This window comes from Conger conger, chromosome 3 (genome assembly GCF_963514075.1).
Source record: "Conger conger chromosome 3, fConCon1.1, whole genome shotgun sequence".
NCBI lineage: Eukaryota > Metazoa > Chordata > Actinopteri > Anguilliformes > Congridae > Conger > Conger conger.
Window position 1 is genome coordinate 41,476,134 of NC_083762.1, and position 27,838 is coordinate 41,503,971.

Genomic DNA, 27,838 nt, shown 5'->3' on the forward strand with positions numbered 1-27,838 from the left:
TATTACATAATTTAATACACTGTATATATAACATCAGCACTATGAAACATCAAAATATCACATATAAAATGATTATGACTGAAGTAATGAGTTTGTTGTGTTGCATTCACCCTCTATCTGAATGGTATCGATCAAGATAACGATTCAATCCACAGTATGATCAATTATTAAATTAGTTTAGATTTCAGCAGCAACTCAATAAACTTCACATGATTAGAAATAACCTGCGTAATGATATTAATTGACTACAATCACAGTTTCCTCGCTTATGTGATATATTTTTGTAGCTTGGTTAGCTTTGCATTCTAAAAATAATTAACTCCCCTGCAGGCTCTATTAGCAAATATTTGCTATTAACCTGCTGAACCCTAAACTGGATACAGCTGCACATACTCTGAGTGGGAAATGCCTTTAGCCGTTTTATTTTTGTTATAGTGTTATTGCTATTTATGTCTTGCCTTGACAGTTGTTTATCAAGCCCTGGTGTTAGTCAATATAATATACTGCTCAACATAAGAAGATATGTTCATTCTGCATGTTTAGTGTGAATGAGAACACATATATGCCATATGCTCTCCCACTGAAACCTACACAGATTGAACAAGCAGATCATTTTTAGAAATCTGTGATGAACTAGGGGAATAATAAATCATAAATAATACACCATCAGATGTGTAAAATTATCATTTGCTGATTAAATATTGCTGATTAAATATTTGCATTAACAAGCTGGTGTACAGGTCTACCTAATAAAGTGCTCAGTGAGTATACTTAATTTATGAAGTACAAGCTGAATGTCACTGCGATCAGCGAATATGGAATATTACCAGGACACTTTCAAGTCATAGCGCATGCAATTATTACTTACTAATAGCATCCCTTATGATAATTTCTGCAGTGGTTTCACGGAAAGGGCCCATTCCTACAGCATTCTCAGCAGCAACTCTGAAGAAATAAGCATTTCCCCTTGTTAAACCATGGACAACTGCACTGTTCCTTGTGATAGTGTAGGATACTGAAGTCCAAGCCTTGTGGTCAGCTTCACGCTTCTGAACAATATAATGAGAGATAGCTGAGCCACCATCATCATCAGGGCAGAACCAGTTCAATTTGCATGAGTCACTGGTGAGGTTTTCTGTGTTGAATGGTGCCCCAACTGGGCCAGGGACATCTATGGAGAAAATGGAAAACATATTATTAAAACGACTTTATTTAAATTCAAATATTGAGCTTCACGGATAAAATTATCCAAAAAGCTTACCCAACACATCCACAATGATGGGTTTCTTTCTTTCACCACCTTCATTCTTAGCAACCAAGGTGTAAATGCCTTGTTGATTTCTTGTGCAATTCTTGATCACCAGAGCAGAACTGATGGCAGTGGTCTCAACCACAGCTTCTTGAGGAACAGGATGATCATCTCTGCTCCATGTGATTTGGGGTTCGGGCTTGCCTGACACATAAGCCAGGATGCGGATCACACCACCGGCATGAACAACTATTCGCTCTTTCACTGCAGCGTCCAGGTCTATCTCAGGGGCAACTGAAAAAAAAAGGAATGATTAGTTTATTAAATTCCCAGCGCATGAAAAATAAAGAGGTTATTTTTTGTGACTTACTTGTCCTTTCCTTGACTTCAATCAGTTCAGAGACTTCACCAGGTTCACCAAGGCCTACTGCATTTAGTGCTCTGACTCTAAATCTGTACAGTCCAAGCTCTTTCAGTCCAGCCACCACAAACTTAGTGCCTCTTATTTCCTTATCTTTAGCCTGAAATAAAAGTTTGATGATGAAATGGCTGTAACTTATTTTGCACAAATATATAATATATACAAAATAAATATGAAAAATAATAAATCAGAATAATACTCACTTTTTCCCATTGTTCTTTTCCCTCCTCTTTGAATTCCACAATATATCCAACAATCTTAGATCCACCATCCTTCAATGGTGGAATCCATTCCATATCAACTGTTGACTTGGTCCAGTCTGTTACTTTAGGAGTAGGTGGTCCAGGGGGTGCTAAAAGGGGTATATTTTACATTAAATTTCACGAAATTATTTAAGATGAATAATTTTTTTACTGTCATATTGCACACATACCCATTGGGTCCCTGGCAAAGACAGGATCTGATGGGTCACTTGGAGGCCCACAACCAGCTGCATTCATGGCTATCACACGGAACTGATACTCAGATCCTTCAATAAGACCAGTCACGTTGTAGGACACACCAAGGGGCATAACCCTGATTGGGTCACGTGAAACTCTATTCCAGCGCTTTGCTGTGGTCTCCTTGCGCTCAAGCCAGTAGCCAGTGATGGGTGTTCCACCATCATCTTCTGGCTCTTCCCAATTGACTGTCATGGATTCATGAGTTATACTTGTAATAGTTGGCTTTTCACATTTCCCAGGGATGGCTTCGGAAAAAAAAAAAAAATGTTATAGTTCATAGAGGAATTTCTTTCTTACTTACTAAAATATATATTTCAAAATACTCACTGTAAAGGTTCCTGGCTTTTTCTGGTTCACTGTCAAGGGGATCTCCAATACCATATTTGTTCTGAGCCCTGATACGGAAAACATACTCATGGCCTTCCATCAAATTATCCACCGTATATATACGTTCTTTTGGTTCACTGGTGACTGGTACCCATGTCTTCCTATTTGCCACGCGTTTCTCAATTACATAGTTAGTGACCTTTGATCCACCATCATCCTTAGGAGGAAGCCAGGACAGGGTAATCTTTTCGGCAGATACTTCCTCAAACTTAATAGGTGCAGACGGTGGTCCAGGGCGTCCTGAATAAACACATTTATGAAAGTTACATAGTATATCTCAATTAAAAAATGTACTCAATGGTACATTTACATTTTAACCAACAGAGAAACATCTAGGGAAATAACATAATAAAAACTTTACCCAAGACATTGAGTCTCATTTCCTTGGAGGCCCTGCCCAGGTTGTTACTGGCTGTTATTGTGTATAGGCCGGTATCTTCTCGTTTACCCTGTTGAATCAGCAATGTGCAGCTATCATCAAGTACAAGCTTGTTAATGTGCTCATCATATTGCACATCAGCCTTGTCATCAGACTTGTGTGGTGGAGCCTTCTGCCACGTAAGGGTTGGGAAGGGGCAGCCTTTGATTTTAGCAACAATGTTGATGTCAGCTCCCTGTTCGACTTCCATGAATTCGCCGAGTTCAATGCTTGGTGCACCTTAATGAAGATGTAAAAAAAGCATTACACAATTTTTTGATGCACAGTTGCTATTATTTCTGAAAGCAATATGATTGCTGTAATGTCTTTTAGAAATATATATTTGATATACTACATACACTTTTGATCTTTGATATTAACTGGTCCAGCAGTAGAAGAAGGTCTGCTTGCTCCAGCCACATTCACAGCCTTGACACGGAACTCATACTCTCCACCTTCAGTGAGGTCCTCAACTTTGAAGGTGGTCTCCTCAATGTCACGCCTGTTGCTCTGTCGCCAGGACTCCTTCTGTGTCCCGCTGGGGTCCCAGCAAAGTTGCTCAACAATGTAATGGGTGACAGGAGCACCACCATCATTCTTTGGTGGCTTCCAAGTCAGGGTTACCATATTTCTTGTCACAAGACGTATTTTGACCATCGTAGGAGGATCAGGAGGCACTAAAGTAGAAAAAAACATTACGTTATTATTTTCAACATTGCAGGTTTTGAAGATTATCAGAAGATGAGTATTCAATGAAATTACAGTATCTTTTTAAAATGTAAATTACAAGTAAGAAAGATTATGTTTGGCATTTTAATTGGTATTTAACACCACTTAGAAAAGCAGAACTGCAAAATACCCTATTTAAAAAATCTAAGCACAGTAATGACATTTGTTGATTTTCTGTTCAAATAACCTGCTTCATTTTTGTTCACTTGCCCTATTTTACAGGATAAGGTTACTCCTTGAATTGTGATATGGTGTTGAAATTATTTTCACTATGTACAAGACCAGCTTGGTGTGGAAAGGTTTTGTTTTTAATAAAAAACTGTAGTCACAAACATTTTTTCTCCATGAATATTTGTTTAAATACAGGCTACATATTGAAATAAACTGTACTGGTTAGATCCAGCCAATGAAATCTTTTTTTTTAATTTTTATCACATTCATCGTATTTCACAGCATTATGACATGTTCTAGCGGTAGTTCTAGTGTTCATGGTTGCATCCAATTGTTTGTTTTTGAATATTTATACAGTGTAAACATATATTTTATATTTTTATATTTTATGGTTTCCTGGCTGTTCGAATGATATATTTCACACTTACAGATAGGATCGCATGCCCTTGTCCTCTGAATCATCGCAACGTGTGGCCCCATGCCATAGCAATTCTCAGCACGGACACGGAAGAAGTACTCCTGTCCTTCATTAAGATCAGGAACAACAAAGGACTGACTCCCACAGGCTGGGTTGACCTTTGTCCAGGCTTTTCCTTCAACAGTCTTCTTTTCAATGAAGTAACTCCTGATTCGCTCACCACCATCATTTTCAGGAGGCTTCCATGTAAGTCTACATGTGCCTCTTGTGATATCAGAGACTTTCAACTCTCTTGGAGGTCCAGGAATGTCTGAAACACAATAACAATTATTATTTGTATTATTATTAACCAATTCAATTAGAATTTGACATTGTTTAAATATATAATTCATCCCACTTACCAAGTACATTGACTCTGACTTTAACAACTTTCTGTCCAGCCACATTTTTGGCTGTGATGATATATCTGCCTGAATGGTTCCTCTTACAATCAGGAATTGTAATGGTTGAGGTTGTATCAGTAGATCGAATCTGAACAGAGACATTTGTTTCAGATTAATTGGCAAAAGAATAGTCATTTTAATAATCAAAATATTTCTAAGTAACTTGAAATAGTTACCTCTGAATCCACTGGGAGGGTATGACGATCATTCTTCTTTTCTGTTTTAGCACCTCCATCAAACTCCCAGGAAACTTCGGGAGTAGGGCGTCCTGTGATGACTGCAGGAATTTTAATTGTGGTACCAGCTCGACAGAATTGCAGGTCACTTGCACTAACCTCCAGGGTAACACCGGGTTCCTCTGTGAAACAAAGGACATTTAGAATCATTAATGTAATGAATAATATGAATTTGCATCTCTGAATAACACTTGCACAAGACCCCAACCTTGAATCTCCTTGGCAATGATTTCAGCTGTTCTGGAGCTTGGGTCAGACTCTCCTGCAGCATTGACAGCAATAATTCTGAACCTGTACTTTTTCATCTCTTCAAGATTTGGAACAGTGAATTCTGTGGTGGGATGCAGCTTGTCTGCACTGTTTAGTCGTTTCCAATCTGGTGACTTTTCATCCTGCATCTCAATAATGTAGCCAGTAATGGGGCTGCCACCATCTTTCTCTGGTGGGTTCCAGGCAAGAGTGATACTGTTATTGGTTTTCCCTTTAACTTCTGGGCATGATGGCATACCAGGAGGATCTGAGAAACAAAGCAAAGCAAATCAATCTCTGACTGCACTATCGTATCATTTTTTTTTTACATTTTCTTCTAAAAATATGAGAAATAAAAATGTGTCATATGGTATGTAATACTATGGAAATGTTACTTACAACAAGGATCTACTGCAAAGGCGCACTCAGACGATTCACTTGGGGGGCCGACACCAGCAGCATTGCAGGCCATCACACGGAATTGGTACTCTGTACCCTCAATGAGATGAAGTATATTGTATTCCAGGCCTTTTACAACTGGTTTTGTGACAGGACCCCTGTTCACACGAGACCAATAGACAGCTCCTCTCTCTCTCTTCTCAAGAACGTAGCCTGCAATGGTGGATCCACCATTGTCCAGAGGAGGCTCCCATGTCACTAGCATGGAACCACTGGTACGGCTAACGATCCTTGGCTTCTGTGGTGGTCCAGGAAGTCTGAATGGGTCCTTGAGCTCAACCTTCTCTGATTCACAGATATCACTGATTCCATACTTGTTCTCAGCACTGATACTGAACTGGTAAACTCCATTGGTTTCCAGTTTCAACACCTTTAAAAGGAAATATTTTGCACAGTACAATATTATTATACAAATATTTATTTTATGAATTCCAAGGTACAATGCTTATTTTCATATTAAATGTCATGGTGATACTAACCCCATATCGCCTGTCAACTACGCAGTTAGTTACTGGTTCCCAATCAGACTTCTTCTTGCTTGCATCTCTTTTCTCAATTATGTAGTTTGTGAGTTCACTGCCTCCATTGTCTTCTGGGGCATCCCAAGTCAAATAGCAAGATTCAGCTCTTATGTCAGAAACCACAATGTTCCGGGGTGGCGATGGACGATCTGAAGAGTCAGAAAAAAGTGTTAATACTCACTTTTTCACACAGTTTCACACAAGTACATCATATTACATTACAAAATACTTACCTAATATCTCTACTGTGATGGTACGTTTAGCCTGTCCAACATGATTTGTGGCTGTAAGTTTGTAGAGACCATTGTCCGGCCTAATAGTCACAGGGATGCTAAGCTTGGTGTTAGCTTTGTTTTTCTGCACCTCCTCAGTCTCAATCAAAAGCATCTCAGTTGGTTTCTCAATAACAGCTCCATCCTTGGACCATTCAATCTTTGGCATTGGTAGACCCACTACTTCAGCAGGAATTTCAATTGCTGCACCTATCTTGACAATGATGGCATCTCCCTTGAAGTGCTTTAGTAAGGTCACAGTTGGGGCAGCTGGAATAAATTATTTGATATGAATGAAAAATTCATGAAATCATTATATCCAATATTTATCTCATTCAGATAAAAGCTTTTGAACAAACCTTCATCATCCCGAATCCTGACACCAATTATATTTGAAGGTTCACCATTCCCAACCTCATTTACGGCCTTAACACGGAATTCATACATGTGCTGCTCTGAAAGGTTCGGCACTGTCAAACTGAGACCCCTGCACATCTGGGGGTTAGCAATCTCAAATTCACCACCATCTTGTCTCCTTTTCTCAACGTAGTAGCCTTGAATGGGACTGCCTCCGTCACTACGAGGTGGCTTCCAGGAAAGAGTTACGGTCGTCTTAGTCCTTTCAGTCCAGTTAAGTTTTTCTGGAGCACTTGGTGGCCCTATGATTTAAAAAATAAAATTATTAATAATAAAAATTAATAAAATTAATTAATTAATAAAAAATTTATTAAAATTAATAAAAATCTTTTTGTCCATATTTGAAATTTAATTATATTGTACATATTAAAATGTTTATTACAATTTCATCATTATTCATGCAAGAATATTTTAATGGTTGTAAAAGCTTACCTTTAGGATCCACTGCAAGAATAGGCCCTATGTCCACTGGGGGACCACAGCCATACCTATTCTTTGCCACAACACGGAACATGTACTCTTCTCCTTCAAGCAGACCCACAATTTCGCTTTTACATCCTGCAGTCTCTAAGGGCTGTCTCCATATGTGCATCTTTGCATCCTTTCTTTCAACAATGTAACCAATAACTTCACTTCCACCATCGTCAGTAGGTTCAGTCCAGGTCAGTGCTATCACATTTTTCGAGACCTTAGATGGTTTAAAATCAATCACAGGACCAGGAACATCTAACAAGAAGATGACATATTAAAGTTAATAATGTGATTCATAAATACTGAAATCGACATTCTCATATTCTTTCTATGACTTACCCATTACAGCTACTTTTGTAAATGCTGTTTTCGTTCCACAGTTGTTTGTCCCAGTGACCTGGTACTTTCCACGATCTGTCCTCATGACATTCTTGATAGTAAGAATACTGCTTTTTCCAACAGTTTCAATAGCAACACGCTCTTTGTCAGGCTCTCCTTCATCCTTTGCCCATGTCACCTCTGGTGGAGGTCTACCATTCACAAGTGCCGGCAACTTCAGTGTCTGTCCAGCCCTGATAGTGACACCATTTTTCACAGATATGTCAAAGTCAACAAATGGAGGCACTGTCATGAGGGAAGAGGATAAAGAAATTGTGAAATAATTGACCATTTATACAAAATATAATACAAAATCTGTTATAAAAAAATACATATATACCTTGTGGGTCTCTCACTGTAACTGTTTCAGTCATGCCAGGAGCTCCTTCCCCAGCATTATTTACAGCAAGTACACGAACAATGTAATCTTTTCCCTCTTTAGCTCCAGTTACAGTAAACTTCAGCTCTTTACACAGTCTCTCATTAGAGCGGGACCAGTCTTTTTCTCCGACCATAACCTTCTCAATATGGTAGCCAAGGATATCTCCACCTCCATTGTACATGGGAGGATCCCATGCAACATCAATGGATGACTTTGCAGTATCAACAATTCTTGGAACTGGTGGGCCAGGTGGTACTATGGACACAGGAGATGACAATCCCTTTATGTTCAATTTAACCTTGTGAATTGAAATTGTAATCATGTCTTGGATTATTATTTAATCGTAGTGAATTCTGAACATGCAGTTAATCTCATTAACTTACAGACTGGGTCTTGCGCAGTCTTGGGCTCAGTTGGGACACTGAAGTCACCAGGTCCAGCTAAATTCTCTGCACAGACTCTGAAGACATAGGTCAAACCTTCCATCAAACCTTCAACTCTCATTTCTAGAGCACTGAGTAAGCTGCGGTTGACTCTGGTCCAATGTGTGCTGTTGATTTCTTTTCTCTCTAACCAATAGCCAATGATAGGGCTTCCATTGTCTTTGGGCTCATTCCAAGAAACAAGCATACTGCTTGCAGTAGTGTCCCCAATTTTAGGCATGTTGGGGGCATCAGGGGGTTCTTCAACACAAACAGGAAAAGAAAGTGTAAGAAGTGAAAAATTGAAAGGTACAAAAAGTGTGCCTTTTCCACTTTGATTACACATGAAATACCTTACCAAACTGATTCTTAGCCACGAGTGGTGCTGAGACACGTGGACGCCCTGGGCCAATCTTGTTTTCAGCTGTCACACGGAAAATGTACTCCTTTCCTTCAATTAGTTTTGTCACCAGATGCTTACATCCTTTAAGACTTGCGGTTACAGTGACCCATCCATTTTCATCTTTAGTATTTTGTTTTTTCTCCAGGATGTAGTTAATAATTTCACTACCACCATTATCTAAAGGTGGTTCCCACTTGCAGATGACAGATGTGTTCCTGATCTCATCAAAGACAACATTAACTGGAGGTCCAGGTTTATCTGCAGATTACAAATAAATGTAAAGCATCAAATCAATTCATGCAAATAACATGAACTAAAGGAAAGAATGAGCTCATAATCTTACCAAGAACATTGACGTCACAGGATGCTGTGTCTACACCGTGTTTGTTCTCAACTTTGACCACAAATATTCCATGGTCACTTCTAATGGAGTCACGTATCATTACTGAGGACTCCCCTTTCTTGCTAGTGTCAAAGGAGAGACGTTCTGGGATGGATGGATGGTAAGGCTCCTCTGGTTCGGCAGCAGCATCCTTTGCCTTTTTCTTCCTCGAAAGAGGCCTTTCCTGTTTCTTAATTCTCTCTGGTTTAATGACCTCGTCATTCCTGAACCATGTCACAGTTGGGTAAGGAGATCCTGAGATGATGGCATCCAGTCTAATCTCTTCTCGTGTTTTGAGGCTCAGGCCATATTGTTGACTTCCCTTAAAGAAGACCTTGGGTGGATCTGAAATTAATATATAGATGACCATAAGTTTGAATGCAATATAGTCTGATAATTTAATTAATTTAGTCATTAATTAAATTCATGAAATGTAATAAATGACTTCTAATTATATTCCATGTCAAGGATTTTAATATAGGTTCTAGTAATGCATACCAACAGGATCCGCAGCCATGATCAGCTGTGTGCTGCGGGAGGGATCACTGACTCCAGCAATATTCTCAGCACGGACACGGAACTGATATTCCTTGTCCTCTGTCAAGCCCGTCAATGTGTAGGACAATCCAGGCACCAGAGAGTCACAGCATCTCTCAAACTTCTCACCATCCCTTTCAATCTTCTCCAGAACATAGCCAGTAATAGGGCAACCACCATCGTATGGAGGGGGGCTCCAACTCAGGGTCACAGACTGAGAAGTTGGACTGTGAGCTTCAACATCAATGGGTGCATCTGGTCGCTCTGAAAGATACATGTAATGTTTTTTTCAATGTAAACTAATCTGAGTATATAATTAGAGAATATCTGATGGTACTACGGATGTTTCTGATTCCATGTTTTATACAAATATGTGTTCCTTCTGAACTTGCTCAGTATAATTTGTATACAGAAGCCTATCCCGAGAGCTACAATCAAGAGTTGTGGACTGAAAATACAATTTCACTTTCACTTTCCTTTCTAAATTGACTTCAGATGGGAAGGGGCAGGGGCATTAAGTTCATATAAGCATATAGCAGTTCAGAGTGAGGATTGGGAACTATATATTTAGATTGTTACATTATTGTCCCTTTTAATAAATGTTTATGGCTATGTTTTTTTATTGATGGGTCTATAAAAAGTCATACACCTACATAACTAAGTCTATTGTTGCACTTAATTATTATAGTAGCTGTAGAGTAATGACTTTAATGTTTTATTACTCTGCCAATAGGAGTGCCAATGACACAAAATAAATCAGGACTAAGTTTTTAGTTTCTCAAGTGAAGCCATACCTACTTCCAGTCCAAACCACAACTACATCCATTTTATCCTAACACAAAAACAAAAAACTTTCTCAACCAATACAGATACAAATACAAATACAAATAGTGGCCTCTCTGAACACCCCTAGCTGGTACTTTTAGATCTTTTAATACCACTTACGCTTCTGTTCCTCAACAATGATTGGGTTGCGGTTCTCAAGATACTCTCCATCACCAATCTTATTTACTGCCTTGACACGGAAATAATATTGTCCATTGACCATTAGATCCTTAACTTGACAGGTCAATTTGTTGTCTGACATCACAGGCATAAATGTTTTTTTGGCAGATTCTCTACGCTCCAGAACATAGTGCAAGATCGGGGTGCCACCATCATTATCTGGAGGATTCCAAGAGACCTTGCAGGAATCTTTTGTAACATCGCAGGCAGCAATGTCCTTGCACTGCCCAGGAAGACCTATTAATTGAAAGGAACAACACAATTTATTAGCTAACATTAAGAATCCATTAATGTAAAAATAAAGAAAACATACACAAGAGGTAATATAAAAATATAACCAAACTATACCAATGACTTTGACATTGACTGTTCCAGCTGCAGATCCCAGGGTGTTCTCTAAAGTAGCGATGTATGCCCCAGCATCACTGTGCTTGCAGCCAAGAATCTCCAAGTGGACTTCCCTGAGTTCACAGCTCATTGTGACTCTATCATCAGATTTCAGCTCAGTTCCATCTTTCTTCCAGGATACTTTTGGTTTTGGAATAGCTCTGTAAGGGATGAGTATACTCATCTTCTTACCCTCCACCACTACAATGTCTTGAGTCTGCATGTCAATGGTTGGGATGCCTTTGAGAGAATAACAAATGATAATTAGACTTTTCATTGGACAATAATAATGTGCAGAATTTACACAATTTTGACAGGTTCTTACAGTCAGGATCCTTTGCAAAGATCTTCTCAGAGATCTCAGAAGGGTCGCTAACGCCCACAGCATTGATGGCACGAACTCTCACAACATATTGTTTCTCAGGGATGATGCCTTCCTCTGCTCTATATTTCAACTCTTTTACAGGGCGTGAGTTGACTCTCATCCATTTATCAGTGCCAGCTTCAGAGAGCTCAATGTGGTAGCCAGTGATGGGACTGCCACCATTCTTCTGTGGTGGTTTCCATTCAATGGCGATGTGGTGTCTGCTAGCATCAGTCACATGCAAATCCACAGGAGGAGATGGTGGACCTGGGAAAATAATCAGTGCACTGATTATAGGCAGTACTAATTAACATAAACAACAAAACATTTAATTGTGGTTGTAACATACATACTGATAATACAAATAAGATAAAACATACTTATAGGGTCTTCAATTTTCAGGACATCTGTGGGCTCACTTGGGTGTCCAACACCTGCTTCATTTTCAGCACGGACCTGAAATTGTACCTCAGATCCCTCAACAACATCTGATACTGTGAAAATGCAAACAGGCCCAGGTGTCTTTGCAGCCTTCATCCAGCGGGTTCCCAGCTTCTCTTTCTTCTCAATTACATATCTGTCAAACAAGGTCAAAAACTGTAGTAAGTAAAATGTAAAAAGTTGGACTTTATCCTTCAATTATGTTTCTGTGTATACAGGCAATTTGACATTGTTAATCAGTTTCTCTGTGTCAAAGTATAATATAGTATCGTAGAAGCTATGAAAATCATATTGCACATTTTACATTGTATTGCACACAAATGAAAACACAAATAAACGTACGCCTTGAAGTGAAAAACTTACTTGATAATAGGTCTACCACCATCATTCTTTGGAGGTTCCCACTTCAATTCGACATGTCTCTTTGTTACTTCCACCACAGTCAAAGCGTATGGTGGACCAGGGGTAGCTGGGGAAAATAAAGATTAATATTAAGCTTAGCCGTCAATACGTGAAGAAAATATAGCAAATATATGACAAAGTATTCATCAATATTAACAACACAAAATCTGCAGGAAATGTTCTTACTGAAAGTATCCTTAGCCAGGACAGAGTCCTCCAATTCACAGAAGTCACTCTGCCCAACAGCATTTTCAGCAGCCACACGGAACACATATAAAGAGCCCTCATTCAGAGGAGTGACATTGTACTGGGTTTCTTTCACAGTGGTATCTACTGCCTGCCAGGCATAGCGCCTCACGTCTCTCTTCTCCACAACGTAATTTGTGATTGGCGAGCCACCATCTGTTTCTGGAGCTGTCCATTTCAGCTCTGCACTTATCTTGGTGATGTTGGCTACCTCAAGCCAGCGTGGAGGGGAAGGAGGATCTGAAAAGGGAAAAAAATTATATATATAGTCCATCAGAAATAATTTTCTCGGTACAAAAATAATGTCTGACCTTAATCTCTTACCACATACAGATCAGAATTAGATTAGATTTTTTTTATCATATGAACTAATCTGAGGGTGGCAGTGTTGTATATAGGTTAGGGAATTTGGCTTGTAACTCAAAGTCAGCAGATTATATTTCTAGAGTTCTACTAGGACACTGCTGTTGAATCCTTGAACAAGGCACATAACATGAATTACTTCAGTATATATCCAGCTGTGCAAATGCACGATGTAAAAAATGTTCAAGTTGTGTACAGTATGTCACTCTCGATAACAGTGTATGCTAAATGCATGTGCTGTAATGTAATCTCTTACAAAGTCTGTCCTTGCAGACCACAGGATCAGAGGGGTCACTGGGTTCGCTTTCTCCAGCAATATTCCGAGCTCTAACGCGGAAGGAATACTCTTGTTTCTCCATCAGTCCCTTCAGGAAGTGCTCAGTCATGGGGATATCTTCAGCCACACGGACCCAATCCTCAGTTCCGCTCTTCAGCAATTCAATTATGTAGGACTCAATCTTGGCTCCACCATCATGCTCAGGCTTGGTCCATTCTAGCATGGCAGAGGTCTTTGCAATATCTTTGATGTAGGGTTTGCCAGGGGCCCAGGGGGGATCTTGAAAAACAAATAAGGATTTCTCAATTTACATGCACTTTTGCTTGCTTTGAAAATACACGATTGGTTACCTTATTAGTAAGGTGTCAGATCATTATTACTGTTTCACGATTCATAAAAATTGATACTTCTTATAACCATTCAACAAACGATTAAAGTCATTACCAATTGGATCTTTAACCAAGATTGGGTCAGTCTCCTTGCTTGGTTTTCCAATCCCAGCAAGATTCTCAGCCAAGACTCGGAACCTGTGTTTCTTTTTTGTGGCCAGTCCTTTCACTCTAGAAAAGTAAATCAAATTGTTGTGATGTTTTGCCACAATGTGTCATTTCAATTATGCAAAATATAATACAACAGTACTAGTCCTACATAAATAACAGTATTGTTCTTTCTTACCTGAATGTTGTATCCATGATTGGAAGCTTGTTGCACCTGATCCATTTGTCAGTTTCAGGATCCAATCTCTCAATCCAATACCCAGTAATAGGGCTGCCACCATCCTCATCTGGCTCTTGCCATGACAAAGTCAGGGAATCCTTTGCAATATCTGAGGGCTCCAGTCTAGTTGGCATGCCAGGTGGGTCTGAAGAAAAGACACAGTCAGCTGCCATGGCAAAGCAAAAGTCTATACACTTTTTTTGTTTTTAACAAACAAAATATTTTAGCAGAAAAAAAAGCATATTTTAACAAAAAAAGCACATACCAAAGGAGTACTTTGCAATAATTGGTACATGTTCTGCAGGAGCACCAATGCCATATTGGTTCTCAGCCGACACTCTAAAGGTATATTCCTTCAGAGCCACAAGGTTGCAGGCCTTGAAGGAGGTATGTTTCACAGTCGTAGAAAGCTTTTGCCACTCCTCACTGCCTGCAGTCTTCCTCTCCACAATGTAATTGGTGACCTTTGAGCCACCATCATCTCTGGGAGGGTTCCATGCCAGTAAGCAGGACTCGTTTGTGATATCAGAGATGTCAAATGCAGCTGGAGGCCCAGGCTTATCTGTTGAAATCATTGGAAGAGTCATGTAAAAGCAATTGAAAAGGTCAATACATACAAACAAGGTTTAGCTTTTATCAACTCTCTTTACGGAATTATTAAACTAGTTTACCAAGAATGTTAACATCCACTGTTGCAGTAGCTCGGCCACTGCTATTTACAGCTTCGATGATATAGGTAGCTGTGTCGTCTCTCTTGGTCTTGGCTACAGTGAGTGTGGAGTGACCAGGCTTGGTTTCGATGGAGACTCTGTCATCTGGTTTCAGGACAAGATCAGCCTTGGTCCAGGTGATTTTGGGATCTGGTTTTCCCTTTACATCAGCGGGCAGCTCAATCTTGGTCCCAGCCTTTGCAGTCAAACCAGCGAGCAGTTTGACATCCAGATTAATCTCTGGAGGTTCTATGGATAAAATGGAAACAGGGTGAGCTTTCAGATTCTTTAACAAATACATAAACATATTACATTACATTACATTACATTATTGGCATTTGGCAGACGCTCTTATCCAGAGCGACGTACAACAAAATGCATACCCATAACCAGGGATAAGTTCGCTAGACGAGGGAAGTACAATTTACATATAATATAAATACTGTAGAACATAAAAGCATGTACCTATTGGATCCACAGCCTGGATCTCATCTGTCGCCCTGCAAGGTCTGCTAGCACCCAGCCTGTTGGTGGCCCTAACACGGTAGGCATACCACTGGCCCTCTGTGAGCCCAGTCACTTGGAATCTGAAGGGGAGTGATGACTCAACGTTATTATTATTATCATTACGAAATACAATATATAACATTACATTAGTGATGAAATTTAATATCTCCCACAAAACCTGCTTTTCTAAATTCTAAGCAATGTTCTAATTAGTAAGCTACATTTACTTCCTTCACTGAAGCATTTTCATTTAAATTACTTTTATTACTAAATATGATGTAGGAACTTTTATGAAATTGCAGCAATTTAGAGATGACAATTCAAGCCTAATTATTAACTTATATCGGTAAGTTAATTAATTAGTGCTGTGAGGTGCAGCAGAGACAACAGAGGTCGGCAGAACACCGGTCTTTCCCTACATGTGTCTGTGATAACAATAGGGTACACGGATTACACGCCAATTCGGTACTATTGCTATAACAATAGCATCTTTGTTTTTTCAATGATATCTATTAGCTAGGCATTTGCCTACTGCCTAGCCTAGGTGGAAGCTAACGATGCTCTGTTTAACAGAAAAAGCTATACCAAAGTAACATGGCATACATAGAAGATAATGATTAGCTAATCTTATATACACTCAGTGAGCACTTTTTATTAGGTATTTATTAGGGACTTATTTTTTAGACTTATTAAGTGTCCACTGCTGTAGCCTATCCACTTGTGATGTGTGTTCAGAGATGCTCTTCTGCATACCACTGTTGTAATGCATGGTTATTCACATTACTGTGACCTACTGGTCAGCTTTGATCAGTCTGGCCCTTCACCTCTGACCTTTCGCATTAACAATCTGTTTCTGCACCTAATAAAGTGCTCACTGAGTGTATCATTTTATAAACAATTTCTCAGATAAAACCTAATAAGCTATCCAAGGTCTGCAACAGCAAACTGAATAGCTAGCAAGGTTAGTCAGTAAGAGACAAACCTGATTCTTGATGGCCCCCCTGCAGGGTCTGGCAAATATGCATCAAAAGCTGTCTGGTTATATTAAGTTAAATAATAATTGAGGAGAGACCGTTTTGTCCCAGCTTTTAAAACTCAAACCTACAAAATTCTTACTCAAATGTATCATTCCAGTATTATTTGAAAATGTAAATTTCTACACATGCTGATTGTATTAGTCATCATTTTGAAAAGCTATTCAGAAGGTCTGCATTCCAGAGAAGCAGTGATTCTTTGGGGAAAAAAAACCCATAACATGATATATATTCACTTACTTAAGCTCAGGCACTGCGTCTCCACAGGGTTCCCATTTGTCAGAGCCACGTTGGCACTTATCAACAATGTAGCCCTTAATTCCAGCGCCACCATCATACTTTGGAGGCTCCCAGGATAGGAAGATTCCATTTCCAGACTTGTCTCTCCATTTCAAATTCTCAGGTGGGTCTGGCACAGCTGAAATTATGCAAGTGATTAGATTTAGAAAAAAAGGAAATTATAGCAAAATTATTTTTATTTCTATCGATTCTGAAGGAAAACCTACTGGCTGGAGATGATACATTCACTGGTTCATCAATGTAGGCAGGCTCGCCAGGTCCACACTTGTTGCAGGCGGTAACACTGAACAAATATTCTTTTCCCTCAATTACATCTGTAACAGTGTACTCCAGATCTTCTACACCAGTAATAACCTGAAAGAAATGAATGGAACCTTTATGTGAGACTTTTATATATTCGTAAACCCTCTTCAGAAGCAGACGCCACTGCTATTGAAGGTTCATGTTACCTATGAACAGACAAGACACAGACTTATAAAAGCCTATGTGTGAACAGGGGAAAATATTACCTAACCTGGATAATTAAACCTAGAAATAACATGGTATAGTCTTATCAGCAGTAGTATGGCACATTGGTTGGCCCACTGTACTAAATATAACCAGAATTTCTGAATTACTGCATATGCAGTTGTATATGAGTATGTAAATTATAAAATGTAATGATACAATATAAAAAGTCAACAGTAGAAACAAATGAAACGTATAAGATATCCATACCTTGACCCATGTCTTACGGGACACCTCACGTTTTTCAATCTGGTATCCAGTTACTGGGCTTCCGCCATCATGTTCTGGTGCCTCCCACATCAGATGAACATGGTGTCTTGTCACCTCAGAAACCTTGAAGTCTTTTGGGGCACTTGGGGGAGCTAAACATAGCAAAAACAAATTTTTTAACAGTTCTTCCAAATACTATCTGTGCTTATTAATGTCATTATTATTATATAATATATTGCACTCATTATAATAATACATACCGATGACATTCACGTCAATTTCTCCTGAGACTTTGCCCACATCGTTCTCCAGATGAACTGTGTACCTGCCCTTGTCTGGGCGCACACTGGGAGTGATAACTAGCTCTGTGAAGGTTGCCTTGGTAGTCATAGAGACACGGTCTCCTGGGGTCAATGTTGTGTCTCCCACACTCCACTTGACCGTTGGTATGGGGTACCCAGTAATGGGAATGCGAATAGCAAGGGGGTGAGGGACAATCACTTCCAGGCCATCCTTGAATGCACTGAGATCCATAGAAGGACCAACTACAAAAAATCATAGACCAAACTATAATTATTAACATTTCAAATTTAACATAGAACAATGTATTTAACTTGTTTTTGTTTCATGGCATGATGCTCAACTTTACATACCATGCGGATCATCTGCCAGCAGAGGTCCAATTGTGTCAGCTGGGTCTGAAACACCAGCTGCATTCTCAGCAGACACTCTGTAGAGGTACTTCTGACCATGTTTCAGGCCAGATACCTAAGAAAAGATGAAATTATTCAGTAACACAATACACAATTCATTTGTTTAGACATTTAAACAGTACATTAATATGGACCATGTTTAATTGCTAGTTGATTGTAAGAAATGTAACATAATTTGCAGGTTTACTATCGACTGAGGAATATGGCACCTTGTAGCAAAGTTCCTGACAGAGCCTGGCATTGCATCTGAGCCAGTTCTGTTTTCCATCTTCACATTTCTCAATTATATAGCCAGTGATCATACTGCCTCCATTGCTCAAGGGTGTATCCCATGTCAGCTGAACAGAGTCCTTGGTCTGATTTGAGTAGTTAAAATTCAATGGTGGGCTTGGCCTCTCTGAAAGTATAAAATTGGAGGAAAAAGTTACTTAAAAAGTATTGAACACATATTTAAGATTTTACAATATAAACACTACACAACTAACCAATGGGATCCATGATTTTCACAGGTTCAGTGGCAAAGCTAGGCTTGCCGATTCCAGCCTTGTTTTCAGCTCTAACTCGGAATATGTACTCCTTGTTCTCCACAACATCACTAAGGACAGCCGTGCGATCCTCAGGTTTGGTAACCAGCGCTGCCTCCCACCGCACAGAGGTACGATCTCGAAGCTCAATGATGTATGCAGTTATTTCAGATCCACCATCAGACAATGGGGGTTTCCAGGAAAGGGTTGCTCCAAACCTGTTAACCTTTTCAACTTTGACATGTTGTGGTGCATCCGGGACATCTGCAAACACAAGGAAAGAAGGTAAGTCTCCGTTAATACTGTTTCTCATTTGTTAACCTATATAAAAGAAACATTTTTGTCAGGAGTTGTGATATTGTGTAAAGCAATATGGTGCAAAGCATCTCTTTTCAACAAATAAACTTGATCACATGGAGGTATCCTGTGTAATCGGTAACCTATCAAAGACAACCAGGAATCAATGTCAAGCTCAAGGAGAAATAAAAAAACACTTGGCCGTGATTATTTTGGTACATCCAAAAAGACAGCTGAGCGGAGAATGGACAATGTAATTGTAGTTATTGCATTGGGTGCACAAATCTGACCGTTTGATATGTAGTAAAAAGTAATGAAAAAACTCAATATCGACCATTTGGTAATGATTTGGAGCCTATAGATTTTGTGGTTACAGAATGATTAATTGCTTCAGCGGCTAATGAAGCTGTCGCTTTTTCTGTATATGGTAAAATAGCATAGCATGTAGCAGTGAAAATGACATTCAACAAGTTGTCCACTTTACCTCCCTATAGAATTTATCTACATAATTGTGTATTGGTATCAAGATTTATATACCATCATATTGAATTATGACAATAATTGTGTTACTCTTTTAGCTGAATCCTATATGCATTTCAATCATGGTAAAAAAATGGTTCTATTTTTAAATATCATGTTAATTTAACACAAAAACAGGCTAGATTGGGTAATTTTCTAATTTTTGAAATACACTCTCAGAAAGCAGTGGCAAGTTTCCTGCTTCTCTAATGTTTTTTTTCCTCTGAAACAATTTACATGAGTATTGACTTGTGCAAGTCGGAGTCTGACACATATCTAAAATACATGCTGCGCTTACCAAACTTGTTCTTGGCTTGGACTGGTTCATGAGTCTCCACAGCTTCTCCATTGCCCACCCTGTTGCGAGCACATACACGGAAGAGGTACATGGAATCCCTCTGCAGTCCCGAGACACAGTACTCTGGGCTGTCTGCACGGTCAGTGGCCAGGGTCCATGTCTTTCGCTTCACATCACGCCTCTCCACCACATAGGCAATGATTTTGCTCCCGCCATCAGTCTCAGGCTCATCCCAGGCAAGACTGACTTCTCCATCAGCTGTGTCCACAACATTCAAGTTCTTCACAGGTCCAGGAACATCTGCAAATTGTGACCATTGAGATACACAACATGAGATTACTGTGTTTTATCACATACTATTTTTTTTTTTACCACATTTGTCACCTTAATTTGGAATGAATTCATCAATGTTGAAATTATGAGCCCAGACAAGTACATTGAAGTACATCAAACTTTGAGGCTAAGGGTTCTTTTCCCCGTTTCTTTAGGCCAAATTTTAATGCACAATCATGCATTATTGCACATAAATGTGCATTATTGCTTATTGCTACACCCAACAATTCAGTTCAGGATAGCATAGACAAGCATGTGCTCTTTTCCAAAGCATGTGACAGTGAAATGTCAGCTTCACTACCCATCACACTTAGGTAAATGTAAAAGGCGCTAGAGAGCTAACAAGCCACAGTGGCTTGAAAACTTGTATAAAATAATAACCCTGCACGGTTAGCTACATGGGGCTCACTAAATCCTGGGTTTTTCACAGCTGATGTTAATTAGACAGTAAGCTAACAGTTGCATAAAATTAGAAATATATAAATTCTCCAGTCCCATTCGAATCTAGAATGTCCAATTCACAAACTATGTACAAGCATGCTCGCTTATATACAGCTCCTGCTGCTGGCTCCGGAGAGTGAAGACAAACCACAGTTCTAAGACTAACCGCAGTGGGTGTGCTAGCCAGCTGTTCTTTTCACACCATAGCCCAAGATGCGCACATGCAGGGCAGGTGCAGAAGAGACCCTTTCATACATTTGTCCAGGGAGCAAGCCACAGGTGCCCGGACGGCCTGCAGGAGGCACTTGGGGAATGAAAAATGCGATACCGACTCACTGCATCCCTCCCATATCCCTGAGCGATGAGTTCCTACCCAACTTCCTTGTGTAGTTCAATATTGTCAATGGGCTGTTAATGAGGTCACTTTTATGCCAATTTCCACAAACAAAAATAGCAAAATGTATTTGGACATTAGGCCCAGAGTGTTTTCAGACAATTAGAAATACCACACTGTAGTCTTACCAATAACCTCCAGATTGATGAAGGCTTGTCCTTTTCCATGTTTGTTCCTGATGATAATCTTGTATTGCCCTTGGTCAGACTTCTTGGGATCCTTCATCCTATAATCAGTTCTGTCAGTTGATATGTCAATGTTCTGTCTTGGCAGACTGAAGCCATTGAAGGTCCATTCAGCCTCAGCACGTGGATAAGCATCATAGGGGACCACCATGACAAAGGGTTTTCCAGCATCTGTCACCAGGTTCTGATCCACAGTCTTGATCTTAGGAACAGCTGTAGTAATACATATTTTACAAAGAAGCAAGTAAATAAAAATAAATAAAAACATTATACAGGAAGGACGAATGATTACAAATAGCAACTGAACTTTATCATACCTGCAAGTTCTAGCTTGGCTCTGGCATCTTTGTCCTTGGCGATGATTCTATACTCGCCCTGGTCACGAGGCCTGATCTCACACACCTGGAGACGGTGAATTTTGCCCTCACTCATCATCTGGTACTTATCACCCTGGACAATTATCATGTTGTTCCTTAGCCATTTGATTTCAACTCGGTCCTTGTTCAGTTCAGCTTCAAATACAACATCTGAACCAGGGGGATCGAATATGTCCAAGGGCGGTCTGACAATCTCAACCGGTATCTCTGGAGAGCAAACATAAAATATTTGTTATTATTTTATTAAAATTAAATAAAAGATTAACCATAAAAATAATATTGTATAAATCAAAAAAGCTTGCCTTCAACAAACAGTCTGGCCCTTGATCGCATCTGATCAACACCACAAGCATATTCACATTCATCCTGAGGTCTGCACTCCTTGATGTGCAGTATGCATGTCTTGCCATCTCTCTCAAAACGGAATCTAGTAAAACAAATGGATAATAAAATCACATAAACTTAGCATTAGAGACGCCCTTGATGAAACCTGCAGTGTTATTATCACAATCTAATCAGTCTAAAAAAATAGCATACCTCTGTCCTTCTTTAATCTCACGGCCATCCTTGTACCATCTGACCTCAGCCTTTTCTTTGGAGATCTTGCACTCAAACTCAGCGTCCTCAAACTCAGTGACAGTCTGGTCTTTCAACTGGACTGTGAAATCGGTGGGAGCCTCGCTAATGATCAGCTCAGCTGTGGACTTGTCGGAGCCGGCCATGGCAGTGTACTCGCCTTCATCATTAAGGCTGCAATCTTTGATGGTCAGCGTGTGCTTGTACTTGTCAACTCTGTACAGGACACGCTTGTTGAAGGTAATCTCTTGGCCTCCCTTCATCCATTTCACTGTTGCATTGAGTCTGTTCACCTTGCAAGAGAAGCTTATGTTCCTCTTCTCCTGGGTCTCACAATCATCAAGAGGCTCAATAATCCTAAGATCTTCCTCTGTAGATTCAGATGAAGAAATTATAGAAACAATACACTTCATACATTCTTCTATCAAAAGAAATATGGAACTATGTCAATAACTTGTTTTTACCTTGAACACCAAGACTGGCAGAGCTCTTTACATGCTCATTGCGGTGATTTGTAAGTGCAACGGAGTAGTTGCCTTGATCAGACATTTGGGCATCTTTAATTCTCAAAGAGAAGACATTGTCACGCTGACCCATAATGAACTTGCCACTCTCGAACATTGTCTCCTCATTTTTTAACCACTTAGCTTTGGCACCACCAGTGTTCACCTCACAGTTGAAAACAACCTCTTGGCCTTCTTTTGCCTGTATGTCTTTGAGGGGTGTGATTATCCTGAGTTTTTCTGTGAAATACACAAAATGATCAATTCAATGTCATATATATATATAAAATATATATTAAAGAGAATAGGATACAAATGCACCCAATTTAAAGATTCACCTACCAATCACAACAAGATCTGCGGAAGCCCTTGTGGAGCCAATGAGGGCAACATATCCTCCTTCATCTTTCAGCATACAGTCCTTGACAACAAGTACTCTTCTCTTGCCATCACTGATGATGTTATACTTGTCTCCTGCTTCAATCTCCTTGTCACCTCGAAGCCATTTGACTTCATACGTGTCCTTGGAGACTGCGCAAACAAATTCTGCCTTTTCACCTTCAACAACTTCCTGGCTCTGTGGCCTGGAAATAAATTCAGCAGCCAGTTCTGAAAAAAAGAGATCAAATGATTCAAATTCTAATATTTTAAAATCAACAAAAACGTTCGTACGACAACAATCGTATACAGTGCCTTATACAGAGTATCCTGAAAACATTATATGTTTGCATCTTTAAAAAGTACCTGAGTTTTAGATGAGTGATACAATACTGAACATGCCTGACATAAGTGGTACACAACTATAGATGCAAAGCAGTTTTTGGTATCTAGTCTTAGGTATGTATCCATCTTTAGGTGCATTTGTCATTCTGACATAAAGTTGTCCCACATTTTAATCTTTTTGGCCCTGCATGTGTACTTGCGTAGAACTTATTTAGACCCCTGAACATGGCTCCTATCATCAATACATAATAAGAAGAATAATAAGAATGACCTACCATTAATCCTCAGTGTTGCTGATGTTCTTGAGCTGGGCAGTCGGCAGTTATACTCTCCTGTGTCATCTATACGTAGGTCCTGGATGATAAGTATTCTCTTTTTGCCATCCACACGTTGTTCATATCTGCCACCCTCAGGCAGCTCCTGGTCACCTTTGTACCACATCACATCTGCACTGGGTTTTGACACCTCGCAGATCATCTTAATGCTGTCAGTTTCAGTACCCTCAACATTGGACAGGTTCTTTGTAAATATAGCGTCTTCCTCTGCAAGGACAAACATAATCAGCTCTATTGCTCTTTCAGCACATATGCAAGAAACCTCTGGAATAATCCTTCCAATAATAATAATAATAATAATAATAATAATAATAATGGGCTTTCTCAAACCCAAGGATATATTTCAGAGCAAAGGATAAAAAGATTTAGCAGATAACATCTAACAAGAAGACGATAAGGAGAAAAAAACAAATGAATAATGAAATGAACAAGCAAAACCAAGGATAGAGAGTAGAAGTAAGAGTAAGCCCAAGGAAAGGAAGGGTGAGGAAAATAGTGTTGGGTGAAGAGGTACAGCAGGTTTAGGGGAGAAGTAGTTTGGTGAGGTAGGAAGGGGCCAGACCATTAATTGCTTTGTAAGTTAAGGATTTTGTCGTGAATACATGAAGAAATGGGTAACCAATGCTACTGACAGAGGATGGAGGTTATGTGAGCCGATTTATTTCTGTGTGAGCACTCTGCAACTGAGCTCTGGACATAATGGAGCCTTTGAAGTTTTTTGCCAGGGAGACCGCAGAAAAGGGCATTACAGTAATCGAGATGGGAGGTTTTATATAACTTTATATAACTCACCAATGACAGTAAGCATGCCAGAGGATTTGGAGGTCCTTGCATCACATTCATATTCTGCTTCATCATCAAAGACTGACTTGTGGATTATCAGTATACGTTGGACACCCTTAGCGATAATTTCATACTTCTTGCTCTTTCTGATTTCAGTGCCATCTTTGAACCAATGGACCTATTTAAAAAATAAATAAAAAAAGAAGTTTTTTGCGGGGGAGGAATAGTATTTCAGCACAATCATTGAGGAAAAAAAAGCATGACATTATTAAATAAATACATTTAAAACAAATTTCATGCTTTTATACCATATGTAATTACATACCTTTGCATTTTCACGGGAAACTTCACATTCAAATTTGGCTGATTCTTTCTCTTTAACCTCAACATCATGGAGTGGCTTTGTGAACTCAATATGTGGAGCTGCCAATGCAAGCATACATTTTTAGTAATCTTTGAAACCTTTCAGTGTCAGTATGGTTAAATCATATTAACATTGTTTGCATATACATATATAACATTGTTTGCATGTATGAATATATCTCAACTTACGCTCAACAGTGAGGAGAGCAGAAGTTTTGAAATTTTTGGCATCACAGGTATACATCCTTGAATCATCAAGTGTACAGTCATGGATAATGAGTCTTCTCTTTCGGCCATCAGCAACAATGTCGTACTTCTTAGTTTTACGGACTTCCTGTCCATCTCTAAACCATGTAACTTCAGCATTTTCTCTGGAGACTTCACACTCCAGAATGGCAGTGGCCTCCTCCTCAACAGTCTGATCCTCCAGAGGTTTAGTGAACTCAACTGGTGGCTCTGTACAGTCAGACCATCAAAGAAAGATATGTTTATTTCCACATCTAATGATGATAACTGATGATAATGTTTTACGATAACATGCAGCAAGATGGCATTATAATAACAAACATACTCACAAATGTCTAACAGTGTTAAAGTGGGAACGAAATCACTCAATGGCTGTTAAGTTCACCAATTACAAAATGGGCACCAAATTAAACAAATTCTCAGCATCAGACTTCATTGTCAAATGCAACAGGCTACAATTTAGGGGTCTATTTTGTTGACTGATTTCTGTTAGACAGATTCCTTGATCCATTGAAATTGAGCTTGTCACTAAATGTTGTTGCTTTATTTTTTAACACCATTTTCATACCTGGTTCAGTTCAGCTAACAGATTCATACTTTCAGCAATTAAAACCCCAATGATTTAAAGTGTGAGTCTATTGTATAATTTGCTTGTCTCATATGAAAATGGGACATTTATTCTTCCTGGTATGTATAGCTACAGTATATCTCACTAATGTGGCTTTGGTTAATGATGAATAATCTTTCAATAAGCATTAAAAATGCATAATTAAGAACAATTAGCAATTTGATACAATAGATTGGTTTAAATTACAGTGGGCACAAGCAATACTACTGCCATCTGTAACCCCATTTGTTTATGAATTGTTTATAATCTATTTTCTGGAACAGGTATAGGCAATTCCACGGTAACCAACATTGCAACTGCAGAATATTTGAGTGGTAAAGTCCAATACAGCTACATAAGGGACTGACATATGCTTTTATAATCCTCAGAAGGAAATAACTCTTATCAGTCTCTATCATGTAGCTGGATTGAGCTTTACCACCCAAATATCCAGCAGTTATAACATCAATTATATCTGGCTCATCTACTTTGCTACGTTTAGTCTGAGAAAAATATATGAGATCATAAAGATCTTACCATTTACGAAGAGCTTAGCCTGAGTGATGAAGTCTTTGGCGGTCAGTTTGACTTCTCCTGCTTCTGACATTTTCACATCCCTCAGAGTCAGCATGTGAGCTCTGCCTTCTGCACGAGTGACAACCTGTACAAATGGATAGTATTTTTTAATGCTCATTACATGACATCAAACACATGTATTTATGATCGCTTGATAATGAATATGTGCAAGCAAGCCATTTTGATAAATTTCCGGAAATACATTCAGAGAAAGAGGAAATATGGATGATTTCAAATATTTACAGGTGTTAATCAATGAGATGGCTATTATTAGTAGCCTAACTAACGTTAGCTGGCCCTACACTTGAGATATTCCATTGCCTATGCTATCATAGAATTGTTCCAGTATGTAAAGGACTGTCAGAAGGTAGACTAAAATACAAAAACAGACAAAACACCTTTTTATAATTGAATATCTCAATTTCTAAGTCAAGGACCAACCCAGAACTACTTTATATTTCCGCACAAACTTGATTTGGTAAAGATATCGACAGGCATTCAAATTCCACATGTGTTTTCTAAAAACTGAACCCAGATGTCCTCAAGTGTCCCCAAATCTCTCCAAATACAAGACATTTTTTCCAGACACATGAATGATCTGAAAAGCTATTTTTCTATTAAAATTGTTTTTTTTTTAAATATAAAATGTAAAGAAAATTAATCTTCATGTGTGTTTTATTCATAAATATCAGAGTATATTTTTATAAAGCATGCCCAAATTCTCCAAAAAGGACTATTTAACAAAACATCATTCAACAGTCAACATAAAACATTGAAATTAACAAGGTAGTGTAAATAGTTCTGAAATAGGTCTTTGTGCCCCTTGCCCTTGCATGCAAACACTCAGCAGTTAAAAATAACCAGAGCAACGCTTGTCGGGCAGAAAAGCCCCGTACTTTCTCTCAAAACACCGATCAAGTGCTGAAATGGAATTATGATCTTCTAGTGTCCATATATGCATAAAATTATAATTATAAAAATAATATCGAAGAAAACAGAAAATAATCATGTAAAAATCAAGTATATATCTGCTTAACTATTTCAAGTAAAACACTTGAACTCTTTCTCATATCTGTTCTAATGACAATAATAGAAAACTTACTCTGTCACTTGGCTCCAGCTTTGTGCCCCCAAGGAACCATTCCACTTTAATCCCTTCATATGAGAGTTCGCATTCAAAGGTGGCGGTCTCCCCAGCGGTAACTGTAACATCCCTGAGGGGCTGCAGCAGGCCAATCATCCGTGCTTTGGATTGAAGAGAAGACATAATTGATTGTTCCCCACGTCCCAAGAGAAAACAATACTACCTCAGATGCAAATGCATGCTTATTTTGCTGTCTCTGTGAGAAGAAGGCCGCTGCCACTGGGACACGTCTCCAGGACAACTGTGGGTTCTGGCAAAGACCGACTTGTCGGCCTGCTTCATTTGCATATTGAGTTTCCTCAAGATGTACATGGCAAGAAGAAAATGTATATTGGAAGAGGGGCAGGTCACTGCCCTGCCAATCACTTGCGACCCATGCTAGATAAGGAATGTAGCATTTAAAATAGCCATGAAGTCTGATTGGCTTAGGGCCCATTTCGACCAAGCTGCCACCTCTGCTATCTGTTGCTGTCAATCAAATTCCCAGAAATTCCCAAGGAGTGAAAATGTTGATGTGCATATTACCTAACACAAAAAAAGCTGACACCAAGAGAATTAATGAA

The 27,838-nt window shown here is 39.1% G+C and overlaps 1 protein-coding gene across 9 annotated transcripts in view; it reads right to left on the reverse strand.

The window, feature by feature from the left end:
* Nucleotides 1-27,838, reverse strand: part of LOC133123816 (titin-like) — a 195,261-nt gene that overhangs the window by 72,614 nt on the left and 94,809 nt on the right. For all 9 annotated transcript variants that reach the window (XM_061234420.1, XM_061234419.1, XM_061234416.1 and 6 more), the window contains 55 exons: nt 27,234-27,376; nt 26,093-26,216; nt 24,892-25,158; nt 24,665-24,762; nt 24,349-24,517; nt 23,497-23,763; nt 22,841-23,107; nt 22,460-22,738; nt 21,957-22,365; nt 21,722-21,846; nt 21,360-21,626; nt 20,986-21,255; nt 19,690-19,989; nt 18,537-18,839; nt 18,261-18,448; nt 17,992-18,106; nt 17,599-17,883; nt 17,339-17,490; nt 16,828-16,975; nt 16,562-16,739; nt 15,246-15,367; nt 14,742-15,029; nt 14,336-14,632; nt 14,029-14,215; nt 13,798-13,913; nt 13,333-13,632; nt 12,654-12,953; nt 12,429-12,534; nt 12,005-12,201; nt 11,586-11,891; nt 11,222-11,500; nt 10,814-11,110; nt 9,830-10,132; nt 9,293-9,676; nt 8,905-9,207; nt 8,508-8,807; nt 8,083-8,379; nt 7,704-7,988; nt 7,326-7,619; nt 6,836-7,135; nt 6,438-6,746; nt 6,163-6,353; nt 5,624-6,053; nt 5,184-5,492; nt 4,916-5,097; nt 4,698-4,827; nt 4,307-4,606; nt 3,338-3,655; nt 2,922-3,218; nt 2,501-2,800; nt 2,104-2,418; nt 1,874-2,022; nt 1,620-1,770; nt 1,262-1,543; nt 869-1,171 (listed from right to left, as the gene is read on the reverse strand). In XM_061234420.1, the coding sequence (XP_061090404.1) occupies nt 869-1,171; nt 1,262-1,543; nt 1,620-1,770; nt 1,874-2,022; nt 2,104-2,418; nt 2,501-2,800; nt 2,922-3,218; nt 3,338-3,655; nt 4,307-4,606; nt 4,698-4,827; nt 4,916-5,097; nt 5,184-5,492; nt 5,624-6,053; nt 6,163-6,353; nt 6,438-6,746; nt 6,836-7,135; nt 7,326-7,619; nt 7,704-7,988; nt 8,083-8,379; nt 8,508-8,807; nt 8,905-9,207; nt 9,293-9,676; nt 9,830-10,132; nt 10,814-11,110; nt 11,222-11,500; nt 11,586-11,891; nt 12,005-12,201; nt 12,429-12,534; nt 12,654-12,953; nt 13,333-13,632; nt 13,798-13,913; nt 14,029-14,215; nt 14,336-14,632; nt 14,742-15,029; nt 15,246-15,367; nt 16,562-16,739; nt 16,828-16,975; nt 17,339-17,490; nt 17,599-17,883; nt 17,992-18,106; nt 18,261-18,448; nt 18,537-18,839; nt 19,690-19,989; nt 20,986-21,255; nt 21,360-21,626; nt 21,722-21,846; nt 21,957-22,365; nt 22,460-22,738; nt 22,841-23,107; nt 23,497-23,763; nt 24,349-24,517; nt 24,665-24,762; nt 24,892-25,158; nt 26,093-26,216; nt 27,234-27,376 (13,581 nt within the window). The remainder of the gene's footprint in view (nt 1-868; nt 1,172-1,261; nt 1,544-1,619; nt 1,771-1,873; nt 2,023-2,103; nt 2,419-2,500; nt 2,801-2,921; nt 3,219-3,337; nt 3,656-4,306; nt 4,607-4,697; nt 4,828-4,915; nt 5,098-5,183; nt 5,493-5,623; nt 6,054-6,162; nt 6,354-6,437; nt 6,747-6,835; nt 7,136-7,325; nt 7,620-7,703; nt 7,989-8,082; nt 8,380-8,507; nt 8,808-8,904; nt 9,208-9,292; nt 9,677-9,829; nt 10,133-10,813; nt 11,111-11,221; nt 11,501-11,585; nt 11,892-12,004; nt 12,202-12,428; nt 12,535-12,653; nt 12,954-13,332; nt 13,633-13,797; nt 13,914-14,028; nt 14,216-14,335; nt 14,633-14,741; nt 15,030-15,245; nt 15,368-16,561; nt 16,740-16,827; nt 16,976-17,338; nt 17,491-17,598; nt 17,884-17,991; nt 18,107-18,260; nt 18,449-18,536; nt 18,840-19,689; nt 19,990-20,985; nt 21,256-21,359; nt 21,627-21,721; nt 21,847-21,956; nt 22,366-22,459; nt 22,739-22,840; nt 23,108-23,496; nt 23,764-24,348; nt 24,518-24,664; nt 24,763-24,891; nt 25,159-26,092; nt 26,217-27,233; nt 27,377-27,838) is intronic.